The sequence below is a fragment of the Ascaphus truei genome, chromosome 1 (assembly GCF_040206685.1).
Source record: "Ascaphus truei isolate aAscTru1 chromosome 1, aAscTru1.hap1, whole genome shotgun sequence".
NCBI classification, from domain to species: domain Eukaryota; kingdom Metazoa; phylum Chordata; class Amphibia; order Anura; family Ascaphidae; genus Ascaphus; species Ascaphus truei.
Genome location: NC_134483.1, coordinates 405369487 through 405387825, shown reverse-complemented (window position 1 = coordinate 405387825; position 18339 = coordinate 405369487). Strand labels below are relative to the sequence as shown.

The 18339-nt window shown below is 43.2% G+C and overlaps 1 protein-coding gene across 2 annotated transcripts in view; it reads left to right on the top strand.

Annotated features, from left to right (window-relative positions):
- The window catches only part of MND1 (meiotic nuclear divisions 1), an 87148-nt gene that overhangs the window by 1637 nt on the left and 67172 nt on the right, over window positions 1–18339 (top strand). The window contains exons 2-3 of one of the 2 annotated variants that reach the window (XM_075613222.1): window positions 10364–10429; window positions 15305–15362. In XM_075613222.1, coding sequence (XP_075469337.1) covers window positions 10364–10429; window positions 15305–15362 — 124 coding nt within the window. The remainder of the gene's footprint in view (window positions 1–10363; window positions 10430–15304; window positions 15363–18339) is intronic. The other variant, XM_075613233.1, reaches the window with a different exon arrangement.

The following is an 18339-nucleotide window of genomic DNA, read 5'->3' as shown; positions in this document are numbered from 1 at the left end:
GGTTTCTCTGGCTTTGCATCTGATTTTCATGCTGTGCTTTAAAGCTCTGTTAACAGCGAGCATTAGCTTATATGGGCTCCATGTAACAATGATTTTTCAGACAAAAGATGACATATTGTGTGCTCATTTGCATGTAATTTCACAGAATCCCTTGCTGCAGTGGAAGCACGGTATGCGGGGGATAATAGTGAAAGGCAGGGTTGCAGACCTGTCTAAGGCTACGTTTATAGAGACGGCGACGCGCCGGTCGCTGGAAAATCAAATAGAGATGACTTCCAGCGATCGCGACCAATCCGTCGCGCTGTCGCGTCGCACTTACTATAAGCGCACACGACAGCGGCAATGCCTTTGTTTTGCTGTGACGTCGCGTCGTTGGCACTATAAGCTCAGCCTAAGACGTGAATGTGCTCACAAGTGATCTTTTTATTTGATATATAATTTATGCAAAGAAAAAAACAATCTCAGGACTTTCCAAAAAAATACAAAAGATTTCATTAATAAAGATCAACGTTTCGGTTCACATCAGAACTTTTCTCAAGGCAGACAACTAACCTGTAGCATTGCAGTACCATTTGTGTCTATACCAAATAAACTCTTTAACTAAGTTCACAAGACCTGTCAGTGTCTGACCTGTCACTGTCGTGCATACAGTGGCAGATTTCCCATCAGGCCTGGGGCGGCAAAAATGGGACGGCACTTACATGTGGAGGCCGCCTCTTTGATGCCGCCCTCCTTCCGAAACACAGCATGAAATTACTCCGCTGACGTCACCAACGTAATGGCACGAGGCATCAAATGAAGCCATGACGTCGTGTTGCCATGGCAAAAGAGACGCCGCGTGATGTCACGTTGGTGATGTCCGCGGTGTCATTTGATGCTGCAGTTCGGAAGAAGGATGGTGGCAGCAAGGAGGCGGCCGTCACAGGCAAGTGCCTAGGGGCGGCAGATCTTCAAATCCGCCGCTGTGATTGTGTGTGTGTGTGTGTGTGTGTGTGCGCAGATACAAAATACAACACGTTAAAGGGAAGAATAAATGACTTATCTTGAGATCAGGGTGCCTGCAGAGCAGCCGGGACCACCATCCAGCAGCGAAAGTAAAGAATTCTGCAGCACTCTCTGGTAAATATAAATCAGATTTAATGCATCAGGCAAGCATAAGGGGTCAGTACAAGAATGACCCCTTATGCTTGCCTGATGCATTCAATCAGATTTATTTTTCCCAGAGAGTGCTGCAGAATTCTTTGACTTTTATATGTGTGTATACATACATACATATACATGTAGATTAAAAAATGTGTGTGTGTGTGTGTGTATAGCAAATAAAAAGATCACTTTTGCATTCTTATGTAATTTTATTATATGTTTAAACATACTATATATGCTGTGTAATCATGTCGATATACACAGTAATTGCAGAAAGGTGTGTCTTTTTATTGTTAACCTATAGAAATAGGGCTACGGGTATTTAATCCCGTATTGGGTAGTTAGCAGCCACTCCTGAGGAAGCCGTTTACCCTACAACGGCAAAACGGGTAGAGCGTGTCTTTGAGGCTTTCCATGTGAAAGAGAGAGAGAATCAGAGGCATCCCGAGGCGTTCCCCACATATACGGCAGTGACCGGAAGTGACGGAAAGGACCCAGACGGATGCGGAAGACGGCAGCGGGTTTTTCCTGTCTCCTCGTTCTTGTAAGCCTCCAATTGTGAGTTTGTTGATCTTGTTATAAATTGTTTTTGACCTGCACCATGGTCTGCTTTCTCTTTCTCCGAGACTGCTGAGACTTTCTACCTACTTCATCCAGCGCTATGACGTGTACTGGCTGACACACCATTCTTCACCCCTGCCTTACCACTGTTGTACTCCTTGCACCATCCAGGGATACCATAATACTGGCTGCCATACTGCTCTATATATCTGCTCCATTGTGAGTAGGCATTTGGGAGCCCTTCCTTTACTATAATAGTTTCACTGTGTACAGCATATTGCACTATATATTTTCTTTTTCTCTGCATGACATCTTCTCTCCCCTGAGATCTGGATAAGCTTTCTTGCTGCAATAGCAAACAAGTTTGTCTCCTCTGCTTTTGGTATCCTTGTATCTCACTTGCACGTGCAAGCTCGCACTCACTATGGCCATGCGCTTTGGAATACACACGTTTTGTTTCTTGTGCGAGCTATCTAGCTCGCCCGTGTCTTGCACTATGGATGAGGCCTAACAGCCTTCGAAGCAGCTACTTCCTACAACTCTTGCAGCCTGGGTATTCTCCCTTGATGGCAGCTCTGCCCTGCTACTTACCTCTCACTTATTAGTTTGCTCATATTCTGCCTGTTATTTTTGCAATACTGGTCATTAACCATATGTCTGCCCCATCTGCTCCAGGGGACTAGAAATCTGAGCAGCCACAGTAATCGCAATTTCTGCTTAGAGGGCAGACAATTCCAGTTCAAGGCCTTGACGTTCACTTTGGCGACAGCACCTCGGATGTTCATCAAAGTGATGCTGGTAATAGCAGCAAAACACTGCCAACCACATTTGTCATGCCTTATCTAGACGATTGACTGATCATGGCTCTTCAGAACACCTAGCATCTCTTCATATCCAGTTGGTTTGCAATGAGCTAGAGGACCATGATTGGATCATAAACGTGGAGAAGAGCAATATGATTCCTCCTTGTAAGGAATCGGGGGCCACGTCCCTTACGGCGTGACCCCTCCTTACCCACTACCAGTACTGCAGCGGCTGCTGCCCCTGCCCCCCGTCGCTACCCATGCCGCCGCCCAGTGCATACCTTGAACTCTGCCGCCGCCATCTTGGATTCTGGCACTGGTATTACAGACTCTCAGCTGTGCTCTGCTATTTCCTGGTCTCTCAGCCACTCACGAGCAGCTCCTTGACACGCCTCCGCCATGCCCCTCGTTCGGATTGGTCACTGTTGCTTTAAATATCCTGCTTTGCCTTCACTTCCTTGCTCTGCATAGCTCCTTGCTTCCTGTGTAGCCTGGAAACTGTCGTGCTCCTGTTTGTCTTTACTCTTACAGATTTGAAACGGCTTGTCTGACTTACCTCCCTGGCTCCCGACTTCGGCTTACCCATCACGATTCTTACCTCTCAGACCCTTGACACGGAAACGGATTTAACTACGGAACTCTCTATACTCCTGAACTCGGCAAGTACAACGACTATTCTGAATCTTAAACCAGGCCTGGCCACGCTACAACCACATCCCGGACCCGCTCCCTCTGCTGTCGGTGTGTATATTAAACATCCCACCTCAGTACAGGGGACTGGCCTGGTCTGCGGGCTGCACAGCGTGACACTGCTCAAGTAATTCAATTTTGTGGAGTCTTGTTCAATACTCAACAGGGAATAGTGTAACCACCATTTAAAGTAATCAACATTGATCAGGAAATTACTCCTTCCAACAGATCAAACATCCATCTTGCCTGCAGTTTATGCATCTCACTGGGCTCCTAAACTCATAGACTTGGTCATAGGCCGGTTTACATCTTGGGTGGCTACAAGTCAATTTGATGCGTGAGTAAACTTGACACATGCAACCTGACCAAATTACCTATCAACGTCCAGTAGATGTGCACAGTTACACTATCCAGAGAATGAGTCCAGCCTTGACGGACCTTCTGCTGAGTGTTTTGTTGCAGAATGACAAAGCCATAGCCTGCATCAACTGACAAGGGGGCCCTGAAATCTAAAAGCTCTGAGAGGTCTCAGGATATTGGTGTGGGCAGAGCTGGCATTTCCCCATCCTTCAGTGGTCTACATTTCTGGAGACGAAAATGAAAAGGCAGGCTTCTTAAGCAGGCAAGTAGTTCTCCCAGGGGAATGTGAGTTGTCAACAGGAATTAAAAAATATAGTATGGCAATGGGACCTTCTATGCGACCTGATGGCATCCAGAGCAAACACAAAGGTTGTTCACTTTGGCTCCAGATGGGAAGATCCCAAAGCCATGATCTGGGACGCCATGATATGGACATTCACGCATATGGATTTCCTTCCATTCCGTTACTCCAAATCAGTGATGCGAACCCTGGTGCTCCGTGGAGCAGTTCTAGGGGTTCCGCCTGGCTGCTGGTACTCACTGCTGCCCCTGGCTCTCCCCCCTCCGCTCTCTTCCTCTTCCCCTCCTAGCAGCGCACGTGCAGTCCTCGCTGCCTCCTGCCTGTGAGCTGAGAGGGGAGGGTGATCTGTGCTGTCGGCTTCTTCTGTAACCTTTTCATGTGAGCTACGGGAGGTGAGGGTGTGTGAAGAGATGCTGCTTCTTCTGCTCAACGTTGTGTGTGTGTGTGTGTGTGTGTGTGTGTGACAGACTGAGTGTCTGTGTGAGGGAGGGGAAGGAGAGAGGGGGGGAGAGGGAGAGTGATAAAGGGAGAGGAGACAGGAGGGGGGGAGAGAGAGTGGGATAAAGGGAGAGTGATAAAGGGAGAGGAGACAGAAGGGGGAGAGGAGACAGAAGGAGAGGAGACAGAAGGGGGGAGAGGAGAGAGGAGGAGACAGAAGGGTGAGAGGAGAGAGGAGACAGAAGGGGGGAGAGGAGACAGAAGGGGAGGGAGAGGAGAGAGGGGGAGAGAGATCGATTTATCAGTGGGGGATGATGTGAGATGCAGGGGGGCGTGATGTGAGATGCAGGGGGGGGGGGGGGTTGATGTTTAAACCAAAATCATTACAAAATATATATATACATTCTTTATTCAAAAGTATGAGTTAATTATTATTTATTACCCCCACTGCTTTACACGTCTATTTTGTGATTTACCCCTGTCAAACATGTCATCCAGATAGGGGTTCCCCGAAATTTTACAAAATACTTAAAGGGTTCCTCCAAAAAAGTTGGGAATCACTGCTCCAGATGGTGATGAGCAAAATCCAGACAGACAGGGCCAATGCTATACTAATAGCACTGCATTGGCCCAGGTGGAAATGGTTCGCAGACCTAATTATTTATTTATTTATAAAATATTTTACCAGGAAGTAATACATTGAGAGTTACCTCTCGTTTTCAAGTATGTCCTGGGCACAGAGTTAAGACAAATAATACATGGTTACAAATACAGTTACATAAATGAACAGGGTATACATTATATACAAGACATTGCATGCACAGTTAAAGAAAATATATGTTATGGGCAAATGAAACAGTTACAGACCAGATTAAAATGTGAGACAGCCTTAGATTTGAAAGAACTTAAACTGGTGGTGGATGTGAGAGTCTCTGGTAGGTTGTTCCAGTTTTGGGGTGCACGGTAAGAGAAGGAGGAACTGACGGATACTTTGTTGAGCCTTGGGACCATGAACAGTCTTTTGGAGTCTGATCTCAGGTGATAGGTGCTGCATGTGGTAGGGGTGAGGAGCTTGTTCAGGTAGCTGGGTAGCTTGCCCATAAAGAATTTAAAGGCAAGACAGGAAAGGTGAACTTTGCGCCTAGACTCTAGTGATGGCCAATCTAGTTCTTTGAGCATTTCGCAGTGATATGTGTTGTAGTTGCATTGGAGAACAAAACGACAAATTGAATTGTAGAGGGTGTCAAGTTTGCTAAGGTGGGTTTGAGGTGCCGTGCCATATACTATGTCTCCATAGTCAATAATTGGCATTAGCATCTGCTGTGCGATACGCTTTCTGACCAGGAGACTTAGGGAGGATTTGTTCCTGTAAAGTACCCCTAGTTTGGCATATGTCTTGGTTGTCAGGGTATCAATGTGCATTCCGAATGTTAAGTGGGAGTCAAACCATAAGCCCAGGTATTTAAAACTAGTGACAGGTGTTAGGGTGGTATTAGTGTTGGTTCTAATATGGAGCTCAGTCGCTGGAAGCTTTAAGAATTTAGTCTTGGTCCCAAATTCCATTGTTAGTCTTGTCAGTGTTTAAAAACTGTTTGTTTTGGGAAATCCAGTTTTCGAGTCTCAAAAAGTCAGACTGAAGTATGTGTTGAAGGTCACAGAGGCTATGGCTGTGTGCATATAGGATTGTGTCATCTGCATACATGTGTATTGAGGCTTCCTTACAAGCTGTGGGAAGATCATTAATGAACACTGAGAAGAGTAGGGGCCCCAGAACAGAGCCTTGCGGGACACCACAGGTGATATCCATGGGGTTGGAGTTAGAGCCTGAGTTAGACACATGTTGGGATCTTCCTGATAGGTAGGACTGAAACCAGTTTAAAGCATGCTTCCCTGTTCCAGAGCTCTGGAGTTTGTTAAGCAGGATAGCATGATCAACTGTATCAAAAGCCTTTGCAAAATCTAGGAATACTGCACCAGTGAGCTGTCCCCGTTCCATTCCACACTGGATTTCATTGCAAACTTTTAGCAGGGTAGTTACGGTGGAGTGTTTGGGACGAAAGCCAGATTGGAATTGGCTAGGGAAATTTGTCTTGGTTAATTAACCTTTCTGTGAGCACTCCATGGAGGCTTCCTCCACTTCCTGCCCATATGATGCCAGGGGCGATTCTCCATCCCAATTCTGGTTTCCTTCAATTGACAACGTGGAGGTTGAGCGAGTAGATTTTTTTTTTTCTAGGGCGTTGGAATTTTCAGACTAGGTGATTGATACCTTTACTTCAGGACACATTATCTCCCATACCTTCACGGGATCTGAATCTGGTCTCGGAATCTTTCACTTTGGCCACAGTTTACGCAGCACTTTACAAAATGTACAATGCAAAGTAAAGGAAATAAAAGGAATGGGGATAAGCACAACAAGTAAATGATTACATAAGGTAAAGGGAAGCTTGCGCTGCTTGCCTCCTGTCCTCTGGTCATGACTGTCTCTCTTTCATCCCTTTTGTCTGTAGTGTTTTCTTGTGCCAAAAAACATTTATTTAATTATTTATTTTACTAGCTGCCACCCTTCTTTTGAGCTCCGTTAACCTCCGTACAGTATATGCCAAGTGCCTTCTCCCCACCATCAAATTAAATCTAAAAATACACTTTCTGACTACAGGCAGTCCTCGTTTTACAACGCTTCGCTTTACAACGAATGGCTTATCCAACGCTATGCAATGCATACCTATCTTCATTTTTACAACGCCAAAACGGCTTATCCAATGCTCTTACGAAGCTTTGCAAAGTTGTTTATGTGTATATAATATATATATTATACTATATTATACTATACAATATATTATATTTTTATATTATATTATATATTATGTAATATATATATATATATATATATATATATATATATATATATACAGTGCTTGACAAATCACCCACAAATCTACTCGCCGAACCAAAAAATCTACTCGCCACCTAGTCCCGCCCCAACCCCGCCTTTAGTCCCACCCCCAACCCCGCCTCTAATCCCGCCCCCAGCCCCGCATTTAAAAAAACCATAAATGAAATAAATTGAATAAATTCCTAGTAAGAACATTCGTTTTTGACATAAGTTTATTTATTGTATTACATTATACTACAATTAGTCCTTGTGTATAAATGTCAAATCTAGAAAAAAAGCCAGATGTGAATGACTAGTTTCCTGAACCCCTTAACCAGTGTCTGGACGTCCCCACTTCACAATATTTAAAGCAGCAATCCCGCCTGGGATCTTACCTGATCTGCAGTCCGTCAATGTCCAGGTACCCTCATTCCCGCAATGTTATACATTAGAGGGGATGTGTTCCCTACCTGTCTTCTGGGTTAGGGGGGGTTCCGATGTCTCCCGTGTGAAGCTTGAGTCAGATCTGGAAGAAAGCAGTATAGGTTATTTCGGTGTAGTGTAGGGCAGTTAAGATATACAGGGTAAATAAGATATCCAGATCCAGATTGTGAGGGAGAGAGACGGAGAGAGAGACGGAGAGAGAGACGGAGAGAGAGACGGAGAGAGAGACGGAGAGAGAGACGGAGAGAGAGACGGAGAGAGAGACGGAGAGAGAGACGGAGAGAGAGACGGAGAGAGAGACGGAGAGAGAGACGGTGAGAGAGAGGGTGAGAGAGGGTCAGAGAGAGGGTGAGAGAGACGGAGAGAGAGGGTGAGAGAGACGGAGAGAGAGGGTGAGAGAGACGGAGAGAGACGGAGAGAGAAGGTGAGAGAGACAGAGAGAGTGTGAGAGAGACGGAGAGAGTGTGAGAGAGACGGAGGGTGAGAGACAGAGAGAGGGTGACTGTGGGGGGATGGGGTGACTGGGTGGGGTGATTGGGGGTGTGGGGTGACTGGGTGGGGTGATTGATTGGGGGGGTGGGGTGATTGATTGGGGGGTGGGGTGATTGATTGGGGGGTGGGGTGACTGGGTGGGGTGATTGATTGGGGGGTGGGGTGCTTGGGGGGTGGGGTGATTGTGGGGGTGGGGTGATTGGGGGGGTGGGGTGATTGGGGGGGTGGGGTGATGGGATGTCTGACTTGGTGGGGATTACTGACTGTCTGACTGGGTGGGATGACTGGGCAGGGGGTGGGATGACAGACTATGACTGACTTTTGACTGACTGGTTGAGGGGGTGACTGACTTTTGACTGACTGGGTGGGGGGGGGGGTGACTGACTTTTGACTGACTGGGTGGGGGGGATGACTGACTGACTGGGTGGGGGGTGACTGGGTACCTCTGGTGTCCTACACGTTCTCTCTCTCTCATACACACACACACACATACACACTCTCTCATACCCATACACACACTCTCTCATACCCATACACACACTCATTCCCATACTCTCCCTCTCTCTCGTATACCCCTCTCTCTTTCTCCCATACCCCCTCTCTCTCTCTCTCTCTCTACCATACCCCTCTCTCTTTCCCATACCACACACACACACACACACACACACACACACACACACCACCCCCCCCCCTGCTACTACCTCCCGCCCCACGTGGGCAGCGGGAGCACCGGAGGGAGGGGGGGAGAGACACCCGGGCAGCGGGAGCACCGGAGGGAGGGGGGGTGAAGCACCCGAGCCGCGCGGGCAGCGGGAGCACCGGAGGGAGGGGGGTGAAGCACCCGAGCCGCGCGGGCAGCGGGAGCACCGGAGGGAGGGGGGGTGAAGCACCCGAGCCGCGCGGGCAGCGGGAGCACCGGAGGGAGGGGGGTGAAGCACCCAAGCCGTGCGGGCAGCGGGAGCACCGGAGGGAGGGGGGAGTGACAAGCGAGCCGCGGGAGCACCGGAGGGAGGGGGGAGTGAAACCCGACCCACGCGGGCAGCACCGGAGGGAGCGGGGGTGAAGCACCTGAGCCGCGCGGGCATCGCCGGAGGAAGGGGGGAGAAACACCAGTACAGTATATATAAATATTTATTACAGTGCATTAAATTCCCCCCACCTCAAGCATCTGTCCACAATCCTCTCCATGACCGGATCAGTGCAGGTCTTGTAAGCAGGAGGTGACACAATTATACAGGAGGATATATAGGAGGAGGAGCAGCAGATGCACGCGCGCGCGCACCCCCAACCCCCCCCCCCCCCCCCATTACTTACCCGTGCAGAGAAGGAAGGGCGGTTTGAAGTCCTGGCAACTCCAAGCCGCGTCACAGCCAGAGGGTTTTTTATTTTTTTTCGAGCAGGGGATTTTGTTTTTGCAGAGCAGGGGAAAAGCTACTGGCCACGAGCCAATATCCGATCGCAGCTGGCGAGTTGGCGACCGGGTTTGTCGAGCACTGTATATATATATATATATATATATATATATATATATATATATATAATACGGTATATGCACTATATAATTTATGTGTGTGCTGCGTATCTTATTGCCTGCGTAAAATATTTTGTGTATTTTAGCATTAAAAATGCCTTCAGGAACTGAACCTTTCATTTAAACAGTGTTCCTATGGGAAAACGTGTTTCGCTTTACAACGTTTCGCTATCCAACGCCATTTTGAGTAACGCATTGTGTCGGATAACCGAGGACTGCCTATACAGCATTTCAATAGCCAGCACCCATGGCTTACTTGACATCTACTAAACTTACACCTTATCTAAGGGCCCGTGTGAGTTTTTCGTCATACCTCAGTGAATGTCTCTTCGGGGCAGGACAGGGATTCCTCTTCCTATTGTGTGATTTTGTTTGATGCACTTATTTTGTTAGAACTCCCTGTATTCTAATGTCAGTCAGGCAGACAGACTTGAATGGTACTGTAGTTAATCTGTGTCAGTGGTCTGTGAATCTCTCCATTAGTTGCAAAATGCTATATTCTGAGTGGTCTACTTGTGAACTACTGTACTCAGAAAATGTCAATCTGTCAAACGACGCCTGTTTTGTTTTTTTGATGGATTGTGGTGATTTTGTTTTTATTTTTGGAATATTTATTTTTAAATATTTATCTTTAAAATCAAGTGAAGATTACTTATCTTTTTTTTTCCCTCCAAACAAGTAATTTTAGTATTCTCAATTTTTGTGTCATATTTTTTTTGTTTCAGTCTAAAAAAAGAGGTCTAAGTGTAGAAGAGAAGAGAACACGCATGATGGAGATATTTTTTGAGACTGTAAGTTTTTTTGTTTTTAATTTTAAATACTTGATTAATTTCAACAAATTTTGGTCTAATTCAATTGTATTGTGTTACCTATCTTTGCATACAGCCATATCCATCCTGATAGATTTGAATTTTTTACATATTAAATGTATTTGTAAAAAGTAATAATGCATACCGTAACAATAAACAGCGAGTTTTTTTAAAATGCTAGGGCATGTTCTGCAACTCTTGATACAAAACATAGAAAAGCAATAAGTTCTTGACTTCAGTTTTGAACACATTTTTGAGATTAGAACTCAGTAATAGCCCTGTTCAGTTCATCTGCATCCAGTCTTCTATTAACAATAATTGAGTATGTCGGAAGCAAATTGCAAAAACTCAAACAGAACACAAAACCCCAGCAAGCTCTTTTTGGGAACCCCTGAGCCCCCACAAAATATATGTATGTATTTAAGTGTCAAAACGGAGTGCTATTGAGCGTGGCATATGTATACATAGTTAGTAGGTCCTTTCATTCTACTGGATATAGATCCAATATGGTCTTTCTCCCTCCTGATAGAGGTAAATGAGAATTTTAATCCTAATAGAGGTATATTAGTATTTTATCTGGTAGCGTTAGGACTTGCGAACGGGTGTCTGCCTTGTCGTGGCTCGCAAGCTTACAACGCTTTGGCCAAAGGGTTAAACTAATGAACAATTGGTTAACTGAGGAAGAAGTTCATAAGCGACTTGAAAAAATTAAAGTAAATAAGGCACCTGGCCCTGATGGCATACATCCAAGAGTTCTCAAGGAATTAAGCTCAGTAATAGCCAATCCATTATATTTAATATTCAAGGACTCCATTTCCACAGACTCAGTACCACAAGATTGTCGTAAAGCAGATGTGGTGCCTATATTTAAAAAGGGAGCTAGATCACAACCGGAAAATTACAGACCTGTAAGCCTGACTTCAATAGTGGGGAAACTACTTGAAGATTTAATACGGGATAATATTCAGGAATACCTAATGGGAAAACAAAATTATTAGTAATAGTCAGCATGGATTTCTGAAGGATAGATCTTGCCAAACGACCCTTATTTGTTTCTTTGAGGAGGCAAGTAGGAATTTAGACCAGGGTAATGCAGTTGATGTGGTCTACTTAGATTTTGCAAAGGTTCTTGATACGGTTTCACACAAGAGGTTGGTGTACAAAATAAAGAAAATTGGACTCAGTAATAATATATGCACCTGGATTGAAAACTGGTTAAAGGACAGACAACAGAGGGTTGTCATAAATGGAACTTTTTCAGGTTGGGCTAAAGTCGTGAGTGGAGTACCTCAGGGATCGGTATTGGGACCCCTGCTTTTTAACTTGTTTATTAATGACCTTGAGGTTGGCATTGAGAGCAAAGTCTCCATCTTTGCTGATGATACTAAATTGTGTAAGGTAATAGAATCAGAGCAGGATGTAATTTCTCTTCAGAAGGACTTGGAGAGACTGGAAATGTGGGCAGGTAAATGGCAGATGAGGTTTAATACAGATAAATGTAAGATTATGCATTTGGGATGCAAGAATAAAAAGGCGACTTACAAATTAAATGGAGATATATTGGGGGAATCCTTGGAGAAGGATTTAGGAGTGCTTGTAGACGGCAGTCTTAGCAATAGTGCCCAAAGTCATGCAGTAGCTGCAAAGGCAAACAAGATCTTATCTTGCATCAAACGGGCAATGGATGGAAGGGAAGTAAACATAATTATGCCCCTTTATAAAGCATTAGTAAGACCACACCTTGAATATGGAGTACAATTTTGGGCACCAATCCTAAGAAAATACATTATGGAACTAGAGAGAGTGCAGAGAAGAGCCACCAAATTAATAAAGGGGATGGACAATCTAACTTATGAGAAGAGGCTAGCTAAATTAGATTTATTTACATTAGAATAGAGGTGTCTAAGAGGGGATATGATAACTATATACAAATATATTCGGGGACAGTACAATGAACTTTCAAAAGAACTGTTCATCCCACGGGCAGTTCAAAGGACTTGGGCCATCCCTTAAGGTTGGAGGAAAGGAGATTTCACCAGCAACAAATTAAAGTGTTCTTTACAGTAAGGGCAGTTAAAATGTGGAATTCATTACCCATGGAGACTGTGATGGCAGATACAATAGATTTATTCAAAAAAACGTTGGACATCTTTTTATATGGGGAAATGTATACAGGGATATACCAAATAAGTATACATGGGAAGAAGGAAAGGGGAAGGGGAAACACAAAATGGATGTGCCCCCAAAAGAATTCACTTATATGCACACCACCCAAGTGTAAAATGTAACTTTTAATAGATACTTAAAACATGTATTACCAAAGTAACGTGTGATGTGAGTTAAAAATGTATTAAATCATAGCTATCAAGCAACCGTGTCGTTGGTTATTCTTACTATCCCAGTGCCAATTGATATGGTGGGATGTTAGAGACAGGGACTGCTATGAGTAGGGTATTAACCCCTCTGGGGAAGCTATGAGACCAAATGTGGAGTTGTATATAAGTATGTTCAGGTAAGTGGCCACAGGATTGATTATCCTATTGTTGCTAAATATAGCTCCCCTGCACATTTACATAGAGGTGATATCGCTGGTATGTGATAGTATAATAGCTGTATTATAAAGCTTCCAAATACAGCAGTGTTAGCTTGAATACACAGTGATGTGGTATGAAAACGCCTCACATGAGGTGCAGGGATAGCAGGCACACTGACCATGAATTGATTAATAACTAGTTAACTCATATGGTCTTCACAGTAGCACCCAGGATACTGCAAACACTACATTAAAAACAGCTCCAAGTAGGAGACTGACAACATTACATCACTGTGTATTCAAGCTAACACTGCTGTATTTGGAAGCTTTATAATACAGCTATTATACTATCACATACCAGCGATATCACCTCTATGTAAATGTGCAGGGGAGCTATATTTAGCAACAATAGGATAATCAATCCTGTGGCCACTTACCTGAACATACTTATATACAACTCCACATTTGGTCTCATAGCTTCCCCAGAGGGGTTAATACCCTACTCATAGCAGTCCCTGTCTCTAACATCCCACCATATCAATTGGCACTGGGATAGTAAGAATAACCAACGACACGGTTGCTTGATAGCTATGATTTAATACATTTTTAACTCACATCACACGTTACTTTGGTAATACATGTTTTAAGTATCTATTAAAAGTTACATTTTACACTTGGGTGGTGTGCATATAAGTGAATTCTTTTGGGGGCACATCCATTTTGTGTTTCCCCTTCCCCTTTCCTGATTCACTTTTAGTTCACAGTTTGCACCCACCATTAGATTACCTCACTTATGTATATAAACACTTCATTCAATTAGTATGGTCCTGTGATCACTCCCCAGTCTTTGTTGTTTTGTACATGGGAAGAATGTTGATCCAGGGATTAATCCGATTGCCAATTCTTGGAGTCAGGAAGGAATTTATTTTTCCCCTTATGAGATAGCATTGGATGATATGTCACTGGGGTTTTTTGTTTGCCTTCTTCTGGATCAATGAGTAAGTATAGCTATAGGATAAAGTATCTGTTGTCTAAATTTAGCATAGGTATAACTTGATGGACGTACGTCCTTTTTTCAACCTCATCTACTATGTAACTATGTAAATGACCCTTTTTCAAGAGAATATATATGTATTTTACTGTGTATTTCTGTCATGTTGGATGTAGCATTGGGCTTCTCTGTCGTCTGTTGTTTAAAAACTCAAACAATGCAGAATAAACCGAAATCTATTTAGCAAAAATAATTTTTCACACCATGCGCGAATATAACAATGAAATCTAATTCAGTATAATGAACAAGCTACAATAAGTGAACAAGAATCAAGACACTCATCCCAAATAACAAAAAAAAAACTATACAGGTAGTCCTCGCTATCCAACATTTCACTTTACAACGAATGGCTTATCCAACGCAACCATATGGGCCGTTATCCAACGCTCACCACTACTGATTAACATGGGACTCACTTTACAACGGTTTCACTATCCAACACTACTTCCAGGTCGGATTCTGTTGGATAACCGAGGACTGTCTGTAATCTATGGAACGAGTGGGGACATAGCAATTTTTTGTTGTTGAATGCGTTGTGTGGTAGTACTATGGTGGATTGCCACTTTTCATTTCTCAGCGTATATGTTTAAAGGCTGGAATAAACAAACATTAATTTCAGCTCCGGGTACCCCCTGCTTCCGGAGAAGCTCATGCCCGTTACTTCCTGGTTGTTTAATGCCCCGTGGCACGCCGGCCAATAGGGTGACGTCGCGGTTTCTTATTGGCTCCCGTAAGGCCGGAGACTTGAGTTAAGTCGAGGCTGCTACTGGCATGAGCTACAGAGGCAAATATTTCAGGAAGCACGATGTCCCCGGAGCTAAAATTAACAGGGTTCAGTACCGGAGATCCCGTGTTTCATATCTTTCTCAAAAAAATCCCAAAGGCTTTTATCTCCTTTCTCCTCTACCCTCATGTTTGTCCCCATGTCCCTTATTCTTGTGAAGTTTACAACTTTTAAAGCTGCAAATAGATAAATGCAAAATGGAAATTTCCATCCAAAACATTCCTGCCTCTGAACCCATTTGGTGACGGTCAATCATTGGCGGGCTAGCCTGCAGTTTACTGTTTGTGACCATTTTAAACTCCCAAAATGCTGTTATGGTGCCCTGACCTGGGGTCCCCTTAACGGTAAGACATCAGTGGTCCAGCTCTGGGCAGCTCACTGGATTTAATAATGTAGACCATGAGAATGACCTGGCAGCTGCTTCAAATAAGATGTGAGATGGCTTTAATATTTGGCTGGTTCATCTTTTTATTTATTTTTTGTTAACAGAAAGATGTATTTCAGTTGAAGGACTTGGAAAAAATTGCCCCCAAAGAAAAAGGAATTAGTAAGTATGTCTTTTTTTAAATTTTTTTAATAATTTTTTTTTTTAACATATCGGGATGTGAAGATCTGATGTGTTATAAAATAAATAAGTTTTTTTCGTTATATAATATTTGGGGATTCCTGCTTTAACATGAATATGTAGATACATCTTCTTTAGTCGCTTAACAATCTCTTTTTTCTATTACAAATTCCTGTTTCCTGCGTGATAACTTTGGGCAAATGTGTTCCATTCCTGTTGTTATCATCAATTTAGTCATAAGCAAGATGTTCCATAGTTACATAGTGGAGGAGGTTGAAAAAAGACTTGCCTATCAAGTTTCACATATGTTAAATGTAGACTACAGATACTTATCCTACATTTGTATTTACAGTACTTTGATCGAAAAGAAGGCAAATAAATAATACCAGTGAAGCATCATCGAATGATGTCTCATAAGGGGAAAAATAAATTCCTTCCTGGGTCAAATAATCAGATTACTCCCTGGATGAACATCCTTCCCCATGGTTTACTTATTTGGTATACCCCAGTATACCTTTCCTTTCTAAAAAGATGTCCAACCTTTTTCTGAACAAATCTATTGTATCTGACATCACAGACTCCATGGGTAATGAATTCCACATTTTAACTGCTCTTATTGTAAAGAACCCTTTCCTTTGTTGCTGGTGAAATCTCCTATCCTCCAAAATTAAGGATTACCCTGCGTTGTTTGTACTGCCCTTGGGATGAATAGTTCTTTTGAAAGCACTTTATATTTAATATATTTGTATATAGTTATCATATCCCCTCTTAAGCTGTGGCCACGCTGGCGCTGACCGCGCTCATGCTTGAGAGTACTGACGTCACCAACTCTTCAAGCATGAGCGTTCTGCCTTCCTGCACTAATTTTAGAGCAGGAGCGGGGGCGTGGCTATGAAGGGAGGGGGCGTGTCATTAGCTGGATCAGGGCTGTGTGTGTCTGTTTGTGTGTGTGTGTGTGTGTGTGTGTGTCTGTGTCTTCATTCTCTCCTTGCCCCACCCCCCTTCCAAAAATGGCAATTAATTGTGCATGAAAAATAAATAAAAATTGTGCAAAGAAAAATACAAATTCTCTCTTCGTCTCTCCCCCCCCTCCCTCTCTCCATCCCACCCTCCATTTCTCCGTCCGTCCCCCTCCTTCCACCTCTCTCCACTCAGCCTATTCTGCCTCTCTCTCCATTGGTCAGAGCAGGGTCAAGTGACCCTGCTCTGCACTCAAAAATCAAAGTGAAGTGTCTCCCCAAGCACCAAGCTTGGGAGAGCTTACGTGCACGTGCTATGTAAGCGGGGACGGCAGCCTTAGATGCCTCTTTTCTTATGTAAACAAATCTAATTTAGCAGCCTCTCCTCATTGGTCATATTTTCCATTCCATGTATTAATTTGGTGGCTTGTCCCTCCACTTTTCTAATTCCGTAATGTCTTTTTTATGCAGTGGTGCCCAGAACTGTACTCCATATTCAAGGTGTGGTCTTACTATTGCGTTATAAAGTGGCATAGTTATGCTTACTTCCCTTCCATCAATTCACTGTTTAATGCAAGATAAGATCTTATTTGCCTTAGTTACTGCCAGATATTAGGCATTATTGCTAAACCTTCTGTTTACAAGCACTCATAAAGCCTTCTTTATCAAGGATTGACTTAATTTTACCTGTTTTATTCCTGTTTTCCAAATGCATAACGTTACTTGTCTGTATTAAACCTGATCTACCTGCCCAAGTTTTCAGTTTTGCCAAGTCCATCAGGAGAGAAAATACACCCTGCTCTGATTTTAGTACCTTACACAATTTAGTGTCATTAGCCAAGGTGGAGACTTTGCTCTCTATGTCAACCTCATGGTCATTACTAAAGACGTTTAAAAAGCAGTAGTCACAGTACCGATCCTTGAGGTACTCCATTTACAACTGTAGCCCAACCTGAAAAGGTTCCGTTTTTGACAACTCTCTGTTGTCTATCCTTCAACCATTTTTTAAAATTCAGGTTCATATATTTTTACTGAGACCAATTTGCTTTATTTTGTACACTAACCTCTTGTGTGGAACCGTATCAAGTCTTTGCAAAATTGAAGTAGAACACATCAACTGTATTATCCTGGTCTAAATTCCCATTTAGCTCCTTAAATAAACTAAAAAGGTTAGTTTGACATCACTTATACTTCAGAAATTCATGCTGACTATTATTAATAGTTTTGTTATCCTTTAGGTATTCCTGAATATTATTCCATACAAAACCTTCAAGTAGCTTCCTTACTAATAATGTAAGGCTAACAGGTAGCAATAACAAATTCAATATAGGCACCAAGTCTGCTACTGTGCTCACTCCTAGACGAAGCGCCAGTAGAGCGTGAAACGCGTAGAGGAGGAGGCTGTGCTTCAACCTACACCAAGTCTGCTTTACACCAATTTTTAAGTAAGAGTTGATCTTACTTTCCATTGCAATCCTTTTTTCATTTACACGTTTTGCAAAATTTGATTAACTTTTTGTATCTTTTGTTGCACTCTTTATAATTCTGATTTGCTGCCTCTTTCCCTTCTGACTTCAAGAATCTAAAAGCCTGCCTCTTCCTGTCCATTTCCTCCCCTACCTGTTTATTTAGCCACATTGGTTTATACTTGTTTGTATTACATTTATTTCCCAAGGGTATACACTGATGTGTGCCTTCCACTTTTCCCTGCAAAAACATCTCAATTTATTCCTCAGTTTATTAAAATCTGCCTTTCTAAAAGTTTAACGTCTTTGTTGAACCCATGTAATATGGTTTTAGATCATTTATTTACAATGAGACCAAATGCTCCTTGACTTGAGTATTTGTTATTACTTCTACATTGTTTGATATCACCAAATCCAGTAATGCCCCTTTTCTGCTTGGTTCCTCAATACTTTGGGTCATGTAATGTATATTAGCACCCACAAAACCTGTTCCGTTTAGTTGTAATGCTAATCCCATTGTTACAGTCTGTCTGC